Source organism: Heloderma suspectum, chromosome 1 (genome assembly GCF_057233095.1).
Source record: "Heloderma suspectum isolate Gila_16-S chromosome 1, 16-S_ref, whole genome shotgun sequence".
NCBI classification, from domain to species: Eukaryota; Metazoa; Chordata; class Lepidosauria; order Squamata; family Helodermatidae; genus Heloderma; species Heloderma suspectum.
In genome coordinates this window covers 383,936,436-383,955,529 of record NC_139458.1, presented here as the reverse complement: position 1 = coordinate 383,955,529, position 19,094 = coordinate 383,936,436, and the positions used below count along the sequence as shown (strand labels likewise).

General features: G+C 42.2%; 1 protein-coding gene across 3 annotated transcripts in view; it reads left to right on the top strand.

The window, feature by feature from the left end:
- The window catches only part of KCNK5 (potassium two pore domain channel subfamily K member 5), a 54,249-nt gene extending 42,791 nt beyond the window's left edge, over positions 1-11,458 (top strand). For 2 of the 3 annotated variants that reach the window (XM_084828529.1, XM_084828531.1), the window contains exons 4-6: positions 2,654-2,820; positions 4,330-4,498; positions 5,839-11,451. In XM_084828529.1, the coding sequence (XP_084684655.1) occupies positions 2,654-2,820; positions 4,330-4,498; positions 5,839-6,659 (1,157 nt within the window). In that variant the 3' untranslated portion in view covers positions 6,660-11,451. Of the gene's footprint in view, positions 1-2,653; positions 2,821-4,329; positions 4,499-5,838 lie in introns of all 3 variants that reach the window. The other variant, XM_084828530.1, reaches the window with a different exon arrangement.
- The last annotated feature ends 7,636 nt before the right edge of the window (positions 11,459-19,094 follow it).

The following is a 19,094-nucleotide window of genomic DNA, read 5'->3' as shown; positions in this document are numbered from 1 at the left end:
TAGTAGCCACTCTGTTCAGAGGATTGCCTTGGAAATGCACTGTGATCCTAGGAGCCAAAGATAATCTGTAGATATTCTGTTCTAATACTAATTATATGCATTAAAAAAAAGTCAAAAAGTTGTCTTCGGTTATCATCATAACCTTCAGTTGTTGTAATATAGATAAGAATACAACACAGAGAAAGTGGTCAATACAATCTCAAAAGACGATACCTAAAAGGGGCCCATTGTATGTATTAAAGAAAGCACATGGAATGTCATTTATCTGTATTTCAACAAAGTTGATCTTTCCAAAATGATTGCTGTGGAGGCAGGTACTTATCTGTTTTGATTCACAAAATTAATAAAAAATATGCTAAGTAGAATACAAAAAGAGTCTGATACATAGAGGGATATTATATGGATTATCAAAGGTTGCCATGGCTGTTGGGCATGTTGCCCCAGCTCGGTGATGCCATGAATTTATGAGATGGTTCCTTTATGTGGAATTTAATTTTAACGAAGGAATTCCTGGAATGCTATGTTATGTTAAACAAGCCTACTATCACCAGCCTGGGATAATGAGGAACATTGCTATGGCTAATGAAGAATGTTTAGAATCCTACGGCAGCTCATTAAAGTCATAAGATAAATTTGAAGCTTGAAAGTGCAGTCAATTCGGTTATTGTTTTGTTTCTCTTGGAGGGGGGGTGCCTTTTCAAACAAGATGGTTTGCAACTCTTAATAAATACCCACCAACATACTTTAAAATTACTTGTCTTTCAGTAAAAGGGCAATGAGGAGGTAATATTAAGTGAAACAGAAGATGCTCTTAGAATTTCACACAAGCATATCTGGGCCATGCAAGAAAGTCAGGCAGCACTTTAGCCTCTCTTGGCACTTAAATGCTTATACGGAGCTAGTATATCTGTAAAACCCTTCTTCTCCCACCCACCATTTAGCTAGCTCACTATTATGGACACTGGCTGGCAGTGGCTCTCCAGGGTTTCGGGCAGGAGTTTTTCCAGCCCTTCCTGGAGATGCTAGGGCATGGCCAGAAAAAGGTGATTACTACATGGGGATTATCTTCTAGTGAGGCACCTCATGATGAAACCTTTGTATGACCAACCTTTGTATGTGGAGAGATGCCAGTCCATGAGCTTCTCCTCCTAAAAATATAGCTGTTCATGATTGTGAACAAAGCTTTTCAGAAGCTGTGTCTTTCAAGACGGTGCTTTTAAAAGTACCATAGCAAGCAGACGTTCTCTCCCTGCAGTTCATACAGAGCACTAAAAGTGCTGGCTGTTCTAGTTTTAGCTCAGATGGAAAAACAGCAGAATCGATGTGATGACAGTACTGGGATGGGGCAGGGGTCCTTTTGCTCCCCTGCTTTCAAAACCTATGCTCCACTCCAGCCGCAAAGGTGGTCACTTATTTAGTAAGCTTTTCTGTTTATAATATATGTGTGTTCTGTCCCACCTTTTTCCCTACACACACACACACACACACACACAGACTATGAGAATAGTGCTAACAAGTTTTTATAGAAGCTTTCTTTGTGTTGTGGTTTGTTTTGCAGAATTTTTCACGTTGTCCAAAAAATCCATGTGAGATGCATGAAAACATCAGAGTCACAGTTTGTTTGTTTGTTCTGAGACAGAGCACACATAGTGTTAGAAAACAGATTGACCAGATGAAGAGGGAAAGGAGAGGTGGACACCTTGCTGCTAAACCAAATAAAGCACCATGTTCCTCTTGTTACTATTATTAAAAACACTTCGAAGGAAACCTGAACATCCTCACCCCATCCCACAGTTTCTGTAAACAGCCCAAGAAAGCAAAAACTGGATTAAACTTGAATATTCTGGCTGACTTACAACACATGGGCTGTGTTTTCCCTACTACCTTGCTTAGGATATCTCCAGAATCATCCCTGCCTAAGGATTGAGAGTGTTAGAGAGCCAATTTCATTTGTCTCCTTCAATGGCAAGTGCTGAGATTCAGAATATGTTTGAAGAGACAATGGTGCAAACATTTGGTGGTGGTGGGGAAGCTACCCTGTCTGAATCTAAAAATAGGATATCCTCTGCTTCCAGCTTGATGCAATGTAGAACAATAAGAAGTTTGTACAGAGCAGCAGCCAGTGAGATGTTTTCCTGCCAGTGTTGCAGCTCAATCAAGGGGCGGGGGGGGGGAGGAAAGATTGGAAAGGGGTGTCTCAGGGAGCACCATGCAAGTGCAGGGTTCCTGACTGGCTTCTAAAATTCCACTAAGCATTTGCCCACTCATTGTCAAACGAATCTCTCCAACTTTAAGGACTGGATACTTAACTTCTTTTAAATTCAGAAGCAGAGATTCTTATGATGCTGATCAGCTTCTGTGATTGCACTTTGTAACTGTAGAATCCTTGGCCTAGTCATCCCTCTGGTACCCCTTGTTACATATGTCCATATGTTCCTGGTACTGTAGATACAGGTTGTAGTGTTGAGTCATAAATATTAAATGGTCATGTGTTACATAATAGAGACAAGTCCAAACCATAGGACATTGGATCCAAAATTATCATGCATGAACAAGCTCTAAAGGTTCTAACTGCATCTGATAATAAAGGAGAAGGGTTATTATACTTCTTGAAATTGACATGGGTAACTTTTAACACAATGTTCTCTTTCAGGGTATGGAAACGTTGCTCCAAAGACTTCAGCTGGACGGCTTTTCTGTATATTTTATGGACTCTTTGGTGTTCCTCTCTGCTTAACATGGATCAGTGCTTTGGGGAAATTTTTTGGCGGACGTGCCAAGAGGCTGGGCCAGTTCCTAACGAAGAGAGGAGTGAGCCTGGTATGGACTGAATTTCTGCTTAACTTGCTGTGAGCACAGAATACATTTAACTCTAGGAACTTTAAAATCTGACCTAAGATAATCTAGAAAATGTTTCCTTATTTTATTTAGAAATGTTGAAGCAACTTCTTCAGAACCTCAAATGAGATTGATGGTATATCACTTATTCATATTGTTCTGTGATAACAATATTAACCCACACTTGAACTACATACAGTATAAATTAGTACTTAACAGAATTAAAAATGGCCCAATAGCTTGATGTTCTGGTGCAAGTTCCTATGGATAAGCTGCATAAAAAAGTTCTAAAGGATACAATATGAAAATTGCCCATAATTCACATACCGGCAAATAAGAGATTGTAGATTGGGATGTGCCTTTGGGGTTATCAGTGACTATTTTCAGCCTACTAGCCCCTATTGTCCTGCCCTTTCTGCCTCCTCTTCCCTCTGTTCTCTACCATCTAAATCCTACAACTCCTTTACAATCCATGTATTGCAGGTAGAACCTGTTGCTCAAATATGCATAATTCATGTTGAACATGGGATTCTTCATACATAATTTTGGATTCCTTTGGCCAATAAAACAGATTGTAGGACGAGAACTGTCACTGGCTTCCTGCATTGTTAATTGCTGTATAGTGAAGGATTTGAATGAGTGGCACACTCTCTGCAATGTAAGAAGTTGGAATAGTGTCCAAATCTGTTTAAATTATATGCTTTCCTTGTCCTTATATCACTACCATGTTATACAGCATTTCCATTTTCTTCTGCTTTTCTTTAAATTCCCTGTTTTGAGGGGCTCTTGCTTAGCCAGCCAGAGAAGTACATTATGCTTTGGTAGACTTGTGTAATCCCCTGCCTTTCTGGTACATCGGTTTTTCTGTTTCCTGTTACTTAGTGGTGGCTGAATCCTTCCTTGGTACACTTACAGTGTTATATATAACTTTCTAGTCATTCAGACTTCATTGCATTGTTCACCAGACTTGTATGTTGCACTAACTTAATATGGCAATTCATGTCATATTTTATGTGATAAAGGTCTTACATAGTGAATTTGGCATGTCATTCTTGTGTGGTGAGGTGTTTGTGTGAAAGACCCTGAAAGTCAGAAAAACATATATGAGAGAGAGAGAGAGAGAATGGTAGTTCCCAAGGGATTTCTCTGATTTACTGTTAGATTTGGTGGAGGGATGGTGGTTCCACAATGAGACTTCAACAAGCAAATATAACATGTTATAATACTCCACATGGGAACTTTATGGCCAAGTGTGAAGCAGCAAGAAAACGGGCACTCATCAGTCTTTTTCCTCTGTGCACAAAAAAATCAGAAATAACCAGAAAACACGCAACTCTTTTTGAAACTACATTTTACCTTTTACATTTCCTTCCTTCAGTTAAGCTGCAGTTGTTCTATTCTTGCCACAAAGTAGAGAACTGTTTTTTAAAGAAAATATGGAAAATGCACTAAAAGATAACCCCTCTCTCCCCCCACCCCAATTTGTTGCAGAGAAAGGCACAGATTACATGCACAGCTATTTTCATCATCTGGGGAGTCCTCGTCCACCTAGTCCTTCCTCCCTTTGTTTTTATGGTGACTGAAGGCTGGGATTATATTGAAGGTCTCTACTTCTCATTCATCACCATTTCTACCATAGGATTTGGAGACTTTGTTGCTGGTCAGTAATAATTATGTCATTTTAGCAGCTGGTAACTTCAATATTTTGCAAATTTTCATCAATTCTCAACATAACTACCATCAAAGTCACTTTAATGTACTACACAGTACTACATTACTGTATTACTGTAAGGGGGCAATACTACAAGAGGCTATCATTTTGACTTCCTAATAGAATGGTCTCTGTGCTATGCAGGGGTTGAGGCAGCTACCGCAGGGAATGGCCATGGCTAATAAGATTTGATGTTCTTCTGCTCCATTTTAGAGCAATTTGAGTGGGCAGATACTGCACCATAAGAGATACTATGTCTGAGCATTTTTTGGCCTCAGAACATATTGTGTAACTCAGACAAATAATTCAACTGTTCTTAAAAGTGCTAGCGTATGTATTATTTGTGTATTTGTTCAGACTATGGGCATTATCCAAGAGAGCGCAACCACTAATGCAAATTACACTGTGCTAGCAAAAGCTACTCTGGCGCAACGTCAAGCAAGTAGCATTAGCTCGCAGGCCAATTTCCCTGGGAAATCAGCACGCCATCTAATGCTATTGGTGTTGTGCTATAGTAGTTTGGAAAAAGGAAAGGTTCCTCCAGTGCAAGCACCGGGTCATTACTGACCCCTAGAGGGACGCTGCTTACGTTGGCGTTTTCATGGCAGACTATAGCGGGGTGGTTTGCCATTGCCTTCCCCAGTCGTGACTACCTTTCCCCCAGCAAGCTGGGTACTCATTTTACCGACCTCGGAAGGATGGAAGGCTGAGTCGACCTGAGCCGGCTATCTGAGACCTGGCTTCCGCTGTGATCAAACTCAGGTCGTGGGGAGAGTTTCGGTTGCAATACTGCCGCCTACCACTCTGCGCCACACGAGGCTCTATAGTAGTTTATGTGAGTGCAATATATTTCATGTTAGCTGTTGTGCCCTGTTGGATATTGCACTACGAAAAAATATCCTTGCATATCTGTGTAGTTGTTTTGTGACGTGCAAAGACAGAAACTGAGTTGTTTATGGGTTAAGCAGCACAGAGTTAATGTTAACACATCATGAAACATGTTAATGAAAGCTGAAATGATGAGCACATGGGTGACAGCTTATTGTGGGTTAAATAACCCAGGAATTGCAGTGTGACATGCAAACTGAGCCAGTGCTGCAAATTAGACCCTACAGAGGTTTCAGAAATCTCCTTATAATGTGCTGCAATGTTTTTGTGCCTTTATGTGAAATATATGAACATGTTGCTTTGATTAGCCCTCTGGATTTTCAATAGCATCAGTAAATATCTGTATCTATTACATGTATGACTGCAGTCCTTTAATCTTATTCTGTGTGTTCTCCTTTTAGGTGTGAATCCAAATGCAAATTACCATTCCCTATACAGATACTTTGTAGAGCTGTGGATCTACCTGGGCCTAGCTTGGCTTTCCCTCTTTGTTAATTGGAAAGTCAGCATGTTTGTAGAGGTCCACAAAGCGATCAAGAAACGAAGAAAAAAAAGAAAGGAATCCTTTGAAAATCATCCTCCTACCAAAAAAGCTCTTCAAATGTCTAACCCAAAAGATGTGAACATTTTCAGCTTCCTTTCCAAGAAGGAGGAGACCTACAATGATCTCATCAAACAGATTGGAAAGAAGGCTTTGAAAACGAGCAATGACAAAATCCTAAATGGAGAGCAAGCCAAGCCAGCCTTGCAGCATCCCAGCAAAGACCTCAAAGTGCTGTACACAAGGAACAAATTGTTTGACTATGATGAGGTTTCTCTGGGACTCCAAAACTATCATGTTATGAGGCACCTAACTGACAAGCGTGGTGGGGATAGCCCTCTTGAGGGCAATGTGTTTGTAAATCAGCTGGACCGGATCAGCGAGGAAGAAGGGGAAGCATGGGACTCCAGGGATTATCGACCCCTGATATTTGAAAATGCCAACATAACATTTGTAAATGAGGATGAGGATGAAGAGGAGGATATTTCAGATGATGAAGAAACTTCAAAATCCTCTCTGGATGACAATCTTGCAGAGGAACCAGAGAGTCCCCAAAAACTGGTGAAATTTCCATCCTCTGATGAATCTACATTTACAAGTAATGAGTTGGAGATATCTGTGCCTTATGAACAGCTAATGAATGAGTACAATACAGTGAATACTGCAAATGCTGCAACGTGAAGAAGTGCAGGGGTTGCCATTGGTTTCCTGAAGATAATTTAATGCAGAATTTGAACAACTTATTATTTGAACATATGAGCATAAGCAGGGAGGAAGGTGCATCACATCTGGCATTTTCCACTGCCACCGCTACCTTCCATGAGCAAACTGAAAACATTCAATGTCTGGATGTTATCTGTAGATGTGCTTTTACTCAATTTTGCTTACTCACTGTGAAGTGATAGTTCTAAAAACATGACGGGGTCCTTTGGGGAGTTGGTAGGTTTTGAAAGACAGGAAGAAATGCCTTGAGTTATCAGGTTTATTCAGTATTTGACCCCCTTCCCCCCTTTTTTTTCTTGAAGAGTGAAGTTCTAAGATTGCAGTCATGCTACTTTTTCTTGATTGCGTGACATGTCTGGTTACTGCACTAACTCTTCACCTCCAAAAAATGTAAGGTGCAGAGTGGAAAATGTTGGTGGTTTTATCACAATCACACAATGAAGCTCTCTCTCCGCCATTCTCCTTTTAAGGGGTGCTTTGAACTGGAAGAGCTGAGTAACCTGAAGGTTAGAGTTGAGATACATCAGAGGACTGAGTAGGGAGCTTTAATAGTGTCTGCTCAAGTTGTGCCACCTCTGTTTTAGTCATGAGCTGAAGGCTCATGAACAAAACCACTAACTTTTAAAACACAGAACCCATTTTATGAAGGCAGTGTACCTTCTGTTATACAATGAGGTACCTGTGGTTAAAATCTCCTGGTGATCATGAAAAGGACATATGACGAGCATTTAAAATTCAATAACAGAATGGTGCAAGAAGATATGTGAAAGACAGATTTATACATGAAGAAAAATACAGTGAGAAACTTGTATTTTGCACCGGAAGTGCCCTTCCACTGTCCAGACTCTAGAGGAAATACTTGAATAAACTTCATGTTCTAATGTCTCTAAAAGAAGTTTAGTGATGTTGCCCTTTTGAATGACAGTATAATTTTAAATAGCAAAACACAGCCTGAATATCTTTGGGTAGCATCCAGTGTTAGTCCTACACAGAGTAGACCCATTGAAATCAATGGGACCAATGTTAGACACAACAAGTCCTATTCATTTCACTAGGTCTAACAATGTAGGACTAACATTGGATACTACCCTGTACGTCCATCTGAAGGATTTAAGAGCTGCTCTGTTCCTTGTTTTATCCAGTGGCTCTACTTCTAAAAATTCTATTATTCTCCACTCCAGTCGGTACTTTATAATATATAATATTTGTTATGGGCACAAATATTTAGATACATTTCTGCTGTAGGTATTTCAACTGGTTTTTCTAAGTAAAATTAAAATGTTAGCTTGTTTGACTGGGCTCCCAGATATACCTGAGGAAAAGAATTTGAGAAAGCTTATAGAAGCAGCAGAACTCTGCTATCATGGTGAGAGGTTTCAGCCAATACTTAGTTTTGTGTTGGCAAAGAGATAATTGACTCAGTGGTTGGTGTTCCTTATGAAAGGCAGAGAATTGCCTATGCCTTATAAGTTACTGGAACCGTATGGTAATGCTGAACCTAATCTGAAGGTGTTCTAGCAGCATGAGCTTTCAGTGATAAAACTGTTTGAGAATCCAGTTGTAAGTCACTCCAATGTAAATCTATAAATTTATGTTGTACTTCATGTGGTTTCAGTCAAATGGAAGAATTCATGAGTGGTGAAAGCATGGGGGTGGGGTGGGGGTTTCTGAACCTAAACTAGTAAGAAAGGCCAAGTGGAATTTTGCAATACTAATCTCGAAGGATTAAGTACACTCAAAACTGGTCATATTGACTTCTGCTTGGCTTCTGAATTGTGGGGTTGGAGGCATACTGTTCCCTGTATAAAGATGCCTCTGATCAACCATACACTCCTATTAGAAACTCTTCTTGGAAGGACAGCTTGAAGGCATTTGCTGCAAAAGATGGTCTCTGTTCATTTGTGTTTGGAAATTTGTACTGTGTATGTACATAAAGTTTGCAACAACAAAAAACCCCAATTAAGAAGGAACAGTTCTATTTTCTTGCATTTTTCTAGATAGGAAATTATTCCATTGGACTTGCTAGTGTTAGCCTGAGCGTGTTATAACAATTTTAGCCAAGGCTGAAATCTACTCTAGGAGGCTGCTGTTGTTGCTCTTGGAGTCTTGGTGGCGACATCATCACCATCATCATCATTTAGACTGGGCCTTGGCAGGCATGACTGATTTGTTTATACCTCTATATAAAAATAACCTTTGATATCAAACATGATATCATGACTCAAACCTCAAAGGTGTTGTCTTGCTGCTATATCAGTGACAACTACATACTGAGCTGTGTCCTGTTTTTGTTACAAAAGCCCACATCATTTTAGTGAAGGATAACTCCATAAAGCGGGCATTGTTTTCTGGTGTGTCTTCCATGAATGAATGGCAAAAAGGTTTCTCTCTCCACTAAAAGAGAAGTACAGAATGCTGTACAAAATTAACATTAAATTTAATTCCTGAAGGGAACGATCCTATTCCCTCCAGACAGCATTTGAGGGGGGCATAGTTTCCTGTTCAGTTTCCTGTTCCTGAGGAAAAAAGGGGGTAGGAAGGAGAGGAGACCGGGGTGGCTGTGATACAACTTATCCCTTGGCTGCCGCAGCCTCCTTCTATCCCCCTCTGAGGCACCGCTGCTAGACGGGCAAAATCGCCCATCTAGCAGAAATGCAGGACATCTGGAACACGGAGGCGAAGATCTCCACTACCCTCCCACCCTGCATTGGATACTCGGCAGCCTCTGAGTTTGGAGGCTGCCGGCAAGCCACATAGGATTGCGCCCTGAGTGTTTTAAGTACAGTATAGGAACAGCCAAGATGATGATGCAGGCTTGAAGCTGAAATTTCCTCCGTATTAAGCCTCACCTCCGCACCTACAGATGAGGATAGATAATGTTACCTGTCATAAATACAGGCTTAGTGTTACTCTTTAGACTTGATAAACAGGGTATTAATACCTTTTTAAGAAATACCCTGCAACTCTTAAGAACTTAATTAGCTCTCCAGGAAACAAGGTCAAATTTTCCTTCTTTTCAATTACGAAAAATTTAATAGTTGTAAGCACAGCCTACAAAGGTGTTAGGTTTCAATGCTATACCCAGTGCTTGGAAGAAAGTCCCATTAAAAACAGTGGAGACTTACTCCAGACAGTTGGATCACTGATAGTCACTTAACTCTGAACAATTTCACCATGTGCCTTGTAGTGAGTGAAATTTAGCTGTCTTTTGGTCATAACATAACCAGCACAAGCGGTATGTGCATGGCTGTATTAGCTGCACAAACTGGTCACGTACCCTTAAGTGCATTTTCCTAGCATTCATTAAATGATGGAGCCACCCTGGAACTATCGGAGAACCGGTCTGCCTTAGCACTCTACTGATCAGAAATACTGTCTTCCAGACGTTAAAGGCAGCTTCAGTCTTTTCAGTCTGAGTGACCTTTTGTTTTTTCCGACTTAATGGAATAAGTATTAAGAGAAACCTTGATTGCTGGGGAAACTCAGCAGCTTTTGAAGTGCCTTTGATTAACTTAACTTCCCAGCTACATTTTGGGAAGGATCTGCATAATGTGAAACAAACTAAAGTGTAAGGCTTGGGGATCACCACTTTTTTTTCCTCTTGAAAAAAGTATACAATTTAACAGAGAGTAACCATCTCTGCATTATGTTCATGTTTAAACAACGTAGGTGTCAGTAGAAGGGATGTATTTTAAAAGGTGGCTGCTAACCTTCAAAAGTACCAGAGCACAAGTAGCTCCCATGTGTTTTGGAGAAAAAGGGAGGATTCCTTTTCCCAGCTAGCTCTGCCATGCTATGGACCGTGAAACCTTGGCACTGCTGCTTTCTCTTGTCTCCCCCCTGCCCCACAACCGCTACTGTCAGTTGAATCAGAACAGCCTAGCGTAGCTGCAGTGGCTGCTGAGCTTTATATTGTTTTGTATAGTTCCAGAAATTGGATCCCAGAGATGAGTGGCTCTACTTTCTTTTATTCGGCAACGTATAGGATTTTCACATGACCAGAATTGGCCAAACACGGGGTGGGGGCATTCCTGCAGTTGAGATTGTGTATTCAGTAACCACATGGTAGGGTGGTGACAAGGTGGAAATTTGCTCTCAAAAATGCAGGAGAAACCTCAGCACTCATTTCCCTTCTTGTGGCATGATTTTTGTGTATATTCAGTACAAAACTGACCTACGGACAGTTCTGTTTTGAAACAGGTTTCTGTAAAGCAGTATATCATTCCAGCTTTCCTTTTAAAATGGGCCACTAAATGAACCTGGCAGAGCAACATTTTGAAAAGCACCCTCTTACTTTGAAAACATGATTGACTCCGTTGCTGGCAATGGGTGTACCAAAACATAAGATGAAAGCATAGTATATGTACATTGATGTCTTATTACCCTGAATGTGACTTGATTCATCCCTTTAGTCAAATGGAAAATACACTAGCATCTTGTCTGAAATTGGAAACAAAATGCAATACATAAAAAGCCTGTTCTGAAAAGTTGCCTAGCAGCTTGGCTCATCACTAATTTTCATGTCTTCTGTGCTGCACTGAACTTTTAAAATGAGGGCCTCCTTCAACTGTTTCTTGAAGCGTGTACAGTCCTGACAGTCTCATCTCTGTCTCTCCATCACATGAACAGATACAGATCCTGTTTTTGTCTGTTCTTTTGTTTGCTGATTTGTGTCACTGGAATCACTGTATGTAAATATTAGACTTTGTAAAATGTAATTTATTTTAACATTTTTTTCAATAAAAAGTGAAGTTTTTAAAAAGCATTGTTCCTTATTCTTGATGGGAATTGAAGTAAATGGAAGATTGGATTAACTGTATTTGCTTGTTGCATTTAATTCACACTTGCTCAGATCCTGGGCAAAAGTGAAAAAGGTCCTTGGGGGTGCAATCCTATCGGGATAGGTGGCCGCCTCTGAACTCAGAGGCAGCCGCTTATCCAATGCAGGGCAGGAGAAGCACAGAGGGGATTGTCCCCTCCGTGCTTCAGCCACCCTGCATTTGCAGCTAGACAGCTGATTTCGGCTGTGTAGCCACAGGAAGCTGGAGCAGGGGAGGTGGCTGCTGGACGACACACAGGATGTGTTGTACCAGCATTTCTGCCTTCCCCGCCCTGGAACACCCCCAGGAATGCTCTGTTTTCACCGCTCCACACTCCTGAGTGCGGGGTCATTCCAAGCTGCCTGCAAGGCAGCGCGGGAGCGGGGAAGGTCAGTTCCTGGAAACCAACGTATCCTATGGCCATCTAGCCACTGACTAGCGGCCATAGGATTGCTCCCTAAGGAAATGTTTAGGTATATGCACTGTTTTTCATTGTACACCACCACACATTTTGTGAAAACTAATTTTGTCCACTATACACAGCTGACATTTTTGTGAACGGGGAGCAGGGAGCTCCATATTTGGAATAAACGATGCAATTATTCTATGCACTTTTTGAATTACTTTGTCATCAATGAACTCAATATTATTCAGTGGAGGAAAAGACAATAAAATGCATGGGCCAACCACTACAGAGAAGTGCAAAAGGTTATTCATGGTCCAGTAACATCATCCCCATTTTAAAGTCCTTTCCAAGTCTATACTTCCCTGACACATCAAGAGACGTCTGACTTAACTTTAAAAGAAGGCTGCTTAAAGCTCCAGAAAAATGATATGATACACAGAAGGAGCCTTAGCTAGAAGCTGAAAGTCTTGTCATTGCTATATTCCTACTCTCTGCTTGCCATATACATGGAAGGATGTAAACCGTGGAGCACTCCAAGGAACTAGTGCTTTTGACTTGGTCGTATATGTGATGTAGAGTTAGGGGTGAACAGCACAGTGCCAACTTTGCTAATGCCACCAAATAATTTACAGTGGTTAAAACAAAAACGTACAGTGAAATGCTCCAGAAGGATCTCTCCAAACTGTGGGAATGGGCATTAAAATGGCAAATGTGATTAAACATAAACAAGTGTAAAATGATACACACAGGGTGGGTGGGGGGATTCTGACTTCAAATGTGTACTGATGAGCTGTGCTGGCAGTGACTGACCTGGAAAGGGAACTTGTGGTGGTGAAAAGCTTGACGAAAATGTCAATTCAATGTGCAGTGTGACAAGGGCAACCTGTTGGGAATAGTTAGGAAAAAAATTAAAACCGCCAGTATCGTAATGCCCTTATACAGATCTATGGTGTGACCACACTTCTAATACAGTGTACTGTTCTGGTCACTGTACATCAAAAGGGATATTGTAGAGCTGCAAAACATGCAGAAAAGGCCAACCAAAATGGTCAAGGAGGTGGAGCAACTCCCTTATAAAGAGAGCTTACAACATCTGAGGCTATTTAAAATGATAAGGGGAGACATGATAGGGGTGTATAATCTTATGCCTATTATGGAGAAAGTGGATAGGGAGATGTTTTTCTCATAATACTAGAACCCAGAGTCATACCATGAAGCTGGGTGGTGGGAGATTCAAGACAAGATAAAAGGAAGGACTTTTTCAAATGGCCCATAGTTAAGGAATTTGCTACCACGAGATGCAGTGATGGCTACCAATTTGGATGGCTTTAAAAGTGGATTAGACAAAATCATGGAAGATAAGGTGATCAATGGCTACTAGTCATGATGACTATATATTTCCTCCAGTAATAACAGCTGCTTGGGGGCTCATATGCACCATCATTTGAGATTATAGTGGGAATCTGTGGTATTAGCCACTAACAGTTGTTAGCAGCTTTGTTCTACTGTGGAGAGGTGGGATATACTTTACAAACAAACAGACAAGAGCTTTCTTTCTAGGTATTTGGAGCCAAGAAAGAAAGCTTTCCCTGCTCTTGACAGTGGAATAAAGCTGCTAACACCAGTTTGCAAAATGTACAATCTCACATTTGCAGCAATTAACATAGACTGCATCACAGTTAGTCTAAATCACTAAACCCTTCTTAAACAGGAAGATTTTAACAGTATCTTATTGTGATGGAGACATTTTAACAAGTGATGGAGCCCTGCTCCTCGTTCATTATACTGCCCCCCTGGTCAACTCACACTTGTGCTCTGCTTGTGACAAGGTTAGATGTTTTGGATGAGTGCAATTTCTCTTTGCAGAGTCTATAGGTTGGAAGCGATGCACTAATCTTGTGCTGCTTCCAAACCCCTCAAGGGACTCCCATGTGAGTGAGATAGCTAATTTTGTCTTTTGGTACGGTCCTCCCTTTGCATGGGGCACTCCACCAGGTCCAGTCACTTCTGCCCTGTGCACCCTAAATCACCACCTACAGGCCACTGTAGTCACCAGACTACAGGCCACCCACGGGGGGACTATGTCCTGCTTCCATCATCAGACTGGCTTGCTCAGTTCAGCTAGATGAAAATACAGTGCACACATACACAGAAACGTAAAGGGGAGTCATTCTGTAAAACAGTGCAGACAGATGATTATCAAGTCCCCTTCAGTGATCTAGTGTGTGAAGAAGAAGTTAACTCATAGCTTTTCCTCCATGGCAGTCTATTTCATACACCACACCTGAACAGGCTTCTGTTTGTGCAGAGTTGAGGCATGAACATATACATGCTCCCCAACATGACTAAAATCTAATGTGCAACATAGACCATAAGTGTATAGTGATGCAATTAATATCCTTTATAAAGAAAGGGAGGCGAAAGATTAGTCAACCCAAGTTGAGGGCATGGTGTGAAATGCAAGCGTTGACCCCATGAATGGGAGACCTGTTCAGGTTAATGGGCTGGATCTAGACTTAGTCATGCTTAGAGTAGACCCATGGAAATCAATAGGACAAGTTAGTCATGATTAACTGAAGTCCCATTGATCTCAATGGGCCTACTCTAGGCATAAGTAAATCTGGATCTGATCCAATATTTCTGGACCAGTTCAGACTCTTAAATGACATGAGCTGATGGTCAGGAAAGGAGCTACTACACTGTTGTGCAGTGGTAGTACCTTTCTACTCATCTTGGATACCCTTCTGCTACAGCCTGTTTCTACATTGTGCTTCTTTTCTAGCTGGGCAACATTAACATGTCAACAAATTAGGCTGCCTATGCTAAATGTTACACAGCTAGTCACTTATGGCAAGCCTCAAAGATCGATCAACTTCTTAAAATGAAGACAAATGATTGAATAACTAATTACATTCAGGAAAACCACAAAGTCTTGTAACATTCTGATCTTGAACTAACTTGCAAGTATATACCTCTTTGCAACCTATGTCTAGGTAGTATTTCAGTCCTTAGCTTTTTTCTTATGATCTACTGGTTGTATCACTTTGCTCTCAACAAGCAAAAACAGCCTACACCAGTCAAAGAAAAGCCTTCATTATATGTCTTTGTCCTGATGGTGTCTCACAGGTTTATGGCTTCAAGCCTGAATTGATTACATCTCTTTGTACTGCTCTGCCAGTTTCTGGGTGTATAAGGAAATGTTACTTTCTAATGATGGTTAAAAGGAGGTCATTACATTTAAGTAGGCTGGACATTATTTTGTGTTGATAGTGGCACGGCTACCTGTATGAATGGCTATAGCATCAGATCTCATGACAAAGAGAGGCCTTCTGGACAACCAGTATAGTGTAGCGGTTGGAAGGTCAGACTTGGACCAAAGAGAGATGGGTTCAACTCTCCATTCAGCGATAAAGCCAACTAATCTTTCATCAGTCATTATGTCTCAGCCTAACCTACCTCTTAGGGTTACCTTGATAAAATGGGTGGGGGGATCAATGTAGGCCACCCTTAGCTCCTTGAATGAAGTATGAGGGTAAAAAGGTTGGTTGGTTGTTCCTTCATGCTTGAAGAGTATTAAACCTATTGGGAAAACATTAAATGGCCAACCAAAGTCAAGTTAACATCAAGGATGTTAATTTAATCCTGAATGCTCATCATGATTCATTTATTTTTATTTATTACATTTTTATACTGCCCAATAGCCGGGGCTGTCTGGGCAGCTCACAAAACCATAAAATGATAAAGGCAAGGACAACTGTGACAGATGATAGCATACAGTCCTGTTCCTGAGAGTCTCTTGTGTAGGTGGCCATACAACCTTTCTCCTCAGTTTCTGTCTACTTGTTGGGCTCCCTATAATTAGACTGCCATGGGGCCCACAATGAAATATTACCACACAGATAAAAAGGACCTTCTCTTGGAGCAGGAGCACACATTATGATGGCCATAGGAGTGCTGCCAAAAATAGTCCCACAGTGAGATTTCTGCCTTCCCTCACCAGCAATATGTGGAGTAGTTGGCTGGTTAGATTGCCACCTTTATGAGGAGAAATTCTGGGCCTCACCAGCAGCCAACAGGAAAGCCCAACTGATGAATGACCATCTACATCAGAGGTAGGCAATCCGGTGTTCTCCAGATGTTTTGGATTATAGCTCCCATCAGCCCCAGCAACCATCGCTAATGGTAAGGGTTTGTAGGAGTTATAGTCCCAAACAGTGGAAGCTGTTGGCTCCAGTGACAGTACAGTGGTGAATCCGCACCAGGTTTCAATCAGAACTGAACTCTAGGGGAGCTATCCAAGGTGCAGAGCCCCACTGACATCAGACCCTTCACTGGTCTCAGACATCTGGAGGGCACCAGGGTTGCCCACTCCTGGTTTACATAATGCAGCGATCTAGAACTTGGGCACTCCAAGACATTTCATGGGTTGGATCCAGCAAACGCATCTCAGGGATGGAAAGTCTCCTTTCATCCATGGGAGGCTTTTGATCCAGTGGAGCTTTTCCGCTGGCTGAATGGGGAGGGAGGCAATCTTTGGCAATTCTGCCCTCCCCCTGCAATCACCTATGTCCCCAAAAATCTGCTCTGGGGGGTTGTGAGGCCCTCTGGACCATTGGGGGAAGTGGTGCTGGGATCTGCAGAGAGAGGGAGGTCACCCAGTGAGCTTCATGACCAAGTGGGGATTAGAACCCGGACCTCCTGAATCCCAGTCCAACAATCTAACCACTACACCACACTGGTCCATCTAGCTTGGCTTTATCAACACTGGCTGGCAACAGCCCGAGTATTTCCAGCCATACCTAGAGATGCAGGGATTGAACCTGGGGCCTTCTGGATGCAAAGCAGGTGCTCTGCCCCTGAGCCACAGCTCCGCAAATCAGCTACGTCCCTGGGTGGCTTGAACTACCAACCTTTTGGTAAACAGCCAAACACATGAACCGATTGCTCCCACAGAGAGAATAAAGCTCTGGATCCAACTGTGTGTTTTACAGCCAAGAAGTGGTGAACTCTCCATGGGGAGGCCTATTGGCAGCATCCCTCTGTGACATGTGCTTCAGCTAGGGAGGCCCAGTGAAAAAGAGAACTGGGCACCTGGATCTTTAATAGCTGTGTAGGAGGGATTTTAGCAGGGGAGGCTGGTGGCTCCAACTTCAGTGGGGCAGGGTTTCCATTCTGGGTTTTAGTTACAACCAGCCAGAAGTCTAATGGAGCTATCCAAGGTGCTGGACCTATTTTGGGGCTAGGGTTCAGCACCTTCGATAGCCTCTTTAGACTTCTGGCTGGTTGTACCTAAAACCCAGAATGGAATCTTCACCCCACCAAAGTTTGAGCCTCCCCTGGATTTTAGCAGGGGTTGCAAGCCCATTCCCTGTTCTACACAACTGTTAAAGGCGCAGGAGCCTTGTCCTCTTTTTCACCTGGCCACCCAAGCTCCAGCTGTTACATTATAGCTGTGAGATTCTCTGTTCTTTCAGTCCAAATAGATCCAATCTTGTTGACCTGTCTGAACTGGTCAGACCTAAGTATTGCCACAGAACAGAGCTTGTCCCAGTGCAAAGAAGCCAAAGCCAACTATCGCAGTAATGATAAGTAAGAGGGTATAGGACTGCAGACATATTTAAGAAAAGGCAGCTTCTAATTTAAAAACACAATAAAATCTAATTCAATTATCAATTAAACCAGGGGTCCCCAACCTCTTTGGGTGGGTCTTTTGGAATTTTGAGAGAGTGTCATGGGTACTCTCACAAAATGGTTGCCATGACTGTTCACAAAACACTCATTTCTCAGAAGGCCAACTGGTGAAACTAAAAGAAAAGCATGAACCCAAGTGCAAGACTGGGGTGGGTCTTACCTCCAAAACATAAAACCACTCTTTTGAACCCAAGTATGGGGGCTGGAGGGCAGCATTTTGCTTTGCAGCATGCCAGCCTCCCAGTTAATAATGGGGGTGGGGGAGTGACTGGGAGATGTGGCGGTGGGGAGGGGAAGTCACGGTGGTGAGGTGAGGGTGGCTGGGAGATGTGGGGGCTGGGAGACACAATGACAGTGGCAGCAGTGGGCGGGGGTGGATGTGGTCATGGCGTGCATGTATTTTCCTGCCTCAGGCATTGGGAGAGTTTGCACCGGCCCTGGGAATAGGGGAGGCTCGTGGGAGCACAATTCACCAGGAAGTCCTGCACATCCCACCCAAAGGAAGAGCAACTGCACAAGGTCACAGAGATCTTCACAGTGGATTGGGACCCACATGCAAGGACTCAGATATTTAAAAAGCAAATCAGAGGCTATGTTCTTATTGGGTGTCAATACTACTGCAATCAATGGGGAAGGCAGGGGGGAAATCCTTTGAAAGGACAAGATTTTTTTGTTATCCCAGACTCCATCCTTCACAGCCCTTGCTATGGGCCCAGAGCCCACTTGGCTCTTATTAATTCTTCTCCTTTCTTTTGGGTTACCAAACGAAGGGCTTCTTCACATGGAGCTTTTATCCTGCTATCGAGATTGGTTACTCAGGGAAGTTTGCAGGTCCGCCAAGGCATCTCTTGCACTAAATGACCTTTATTCCATTTTTTTTAAAGATCGGAGATAATGACCTATCAAATTACAGCACTTGAGTTCTGCTTGAGTTCCCTCCTGAAAAGAGGAACACTCGCAATAAGAGGAGCTAGACCACAGCTCCATCTAGCAGCTGTATAATGAAACACATGGAAGACTCAGATAATGGGGGAAAGGAGGGGGAAAGGGGTGGGGGGGAAGGTAGCATGTGTAAAGGCAGGCTGTTGTGATCCTGCACTTAAAACAGAAGCAGAAAGCTCAGTTTTAAATGTAGGATATTAGGCTGGGGTAGAGATGCTCGAATAATCTGCACCACTGTTACTTATTATAGTCACAGCTGTGGGGATTCTAAGGCTTGTTTATTTGAATTGCTGAGGTGCATGACAGCAAAAACCTGAGAATGCCTTAGTGATTAATAAGTTCATTCTAATATTCTCTGTTCCACTTGGAAATCTAATGAATTAATAACTTAAGCAACTGTAAAAAAGGTGAGTAAGGCGAGACGTGATGGGGATGTACAAAATTATGCATGGTGTGGAGAAAGTGGATAGGAGACATTTTCCTTCCTCTCTCATAACACCAATGGGGTCATCCCATGAAGCTGATTGGTGCAAG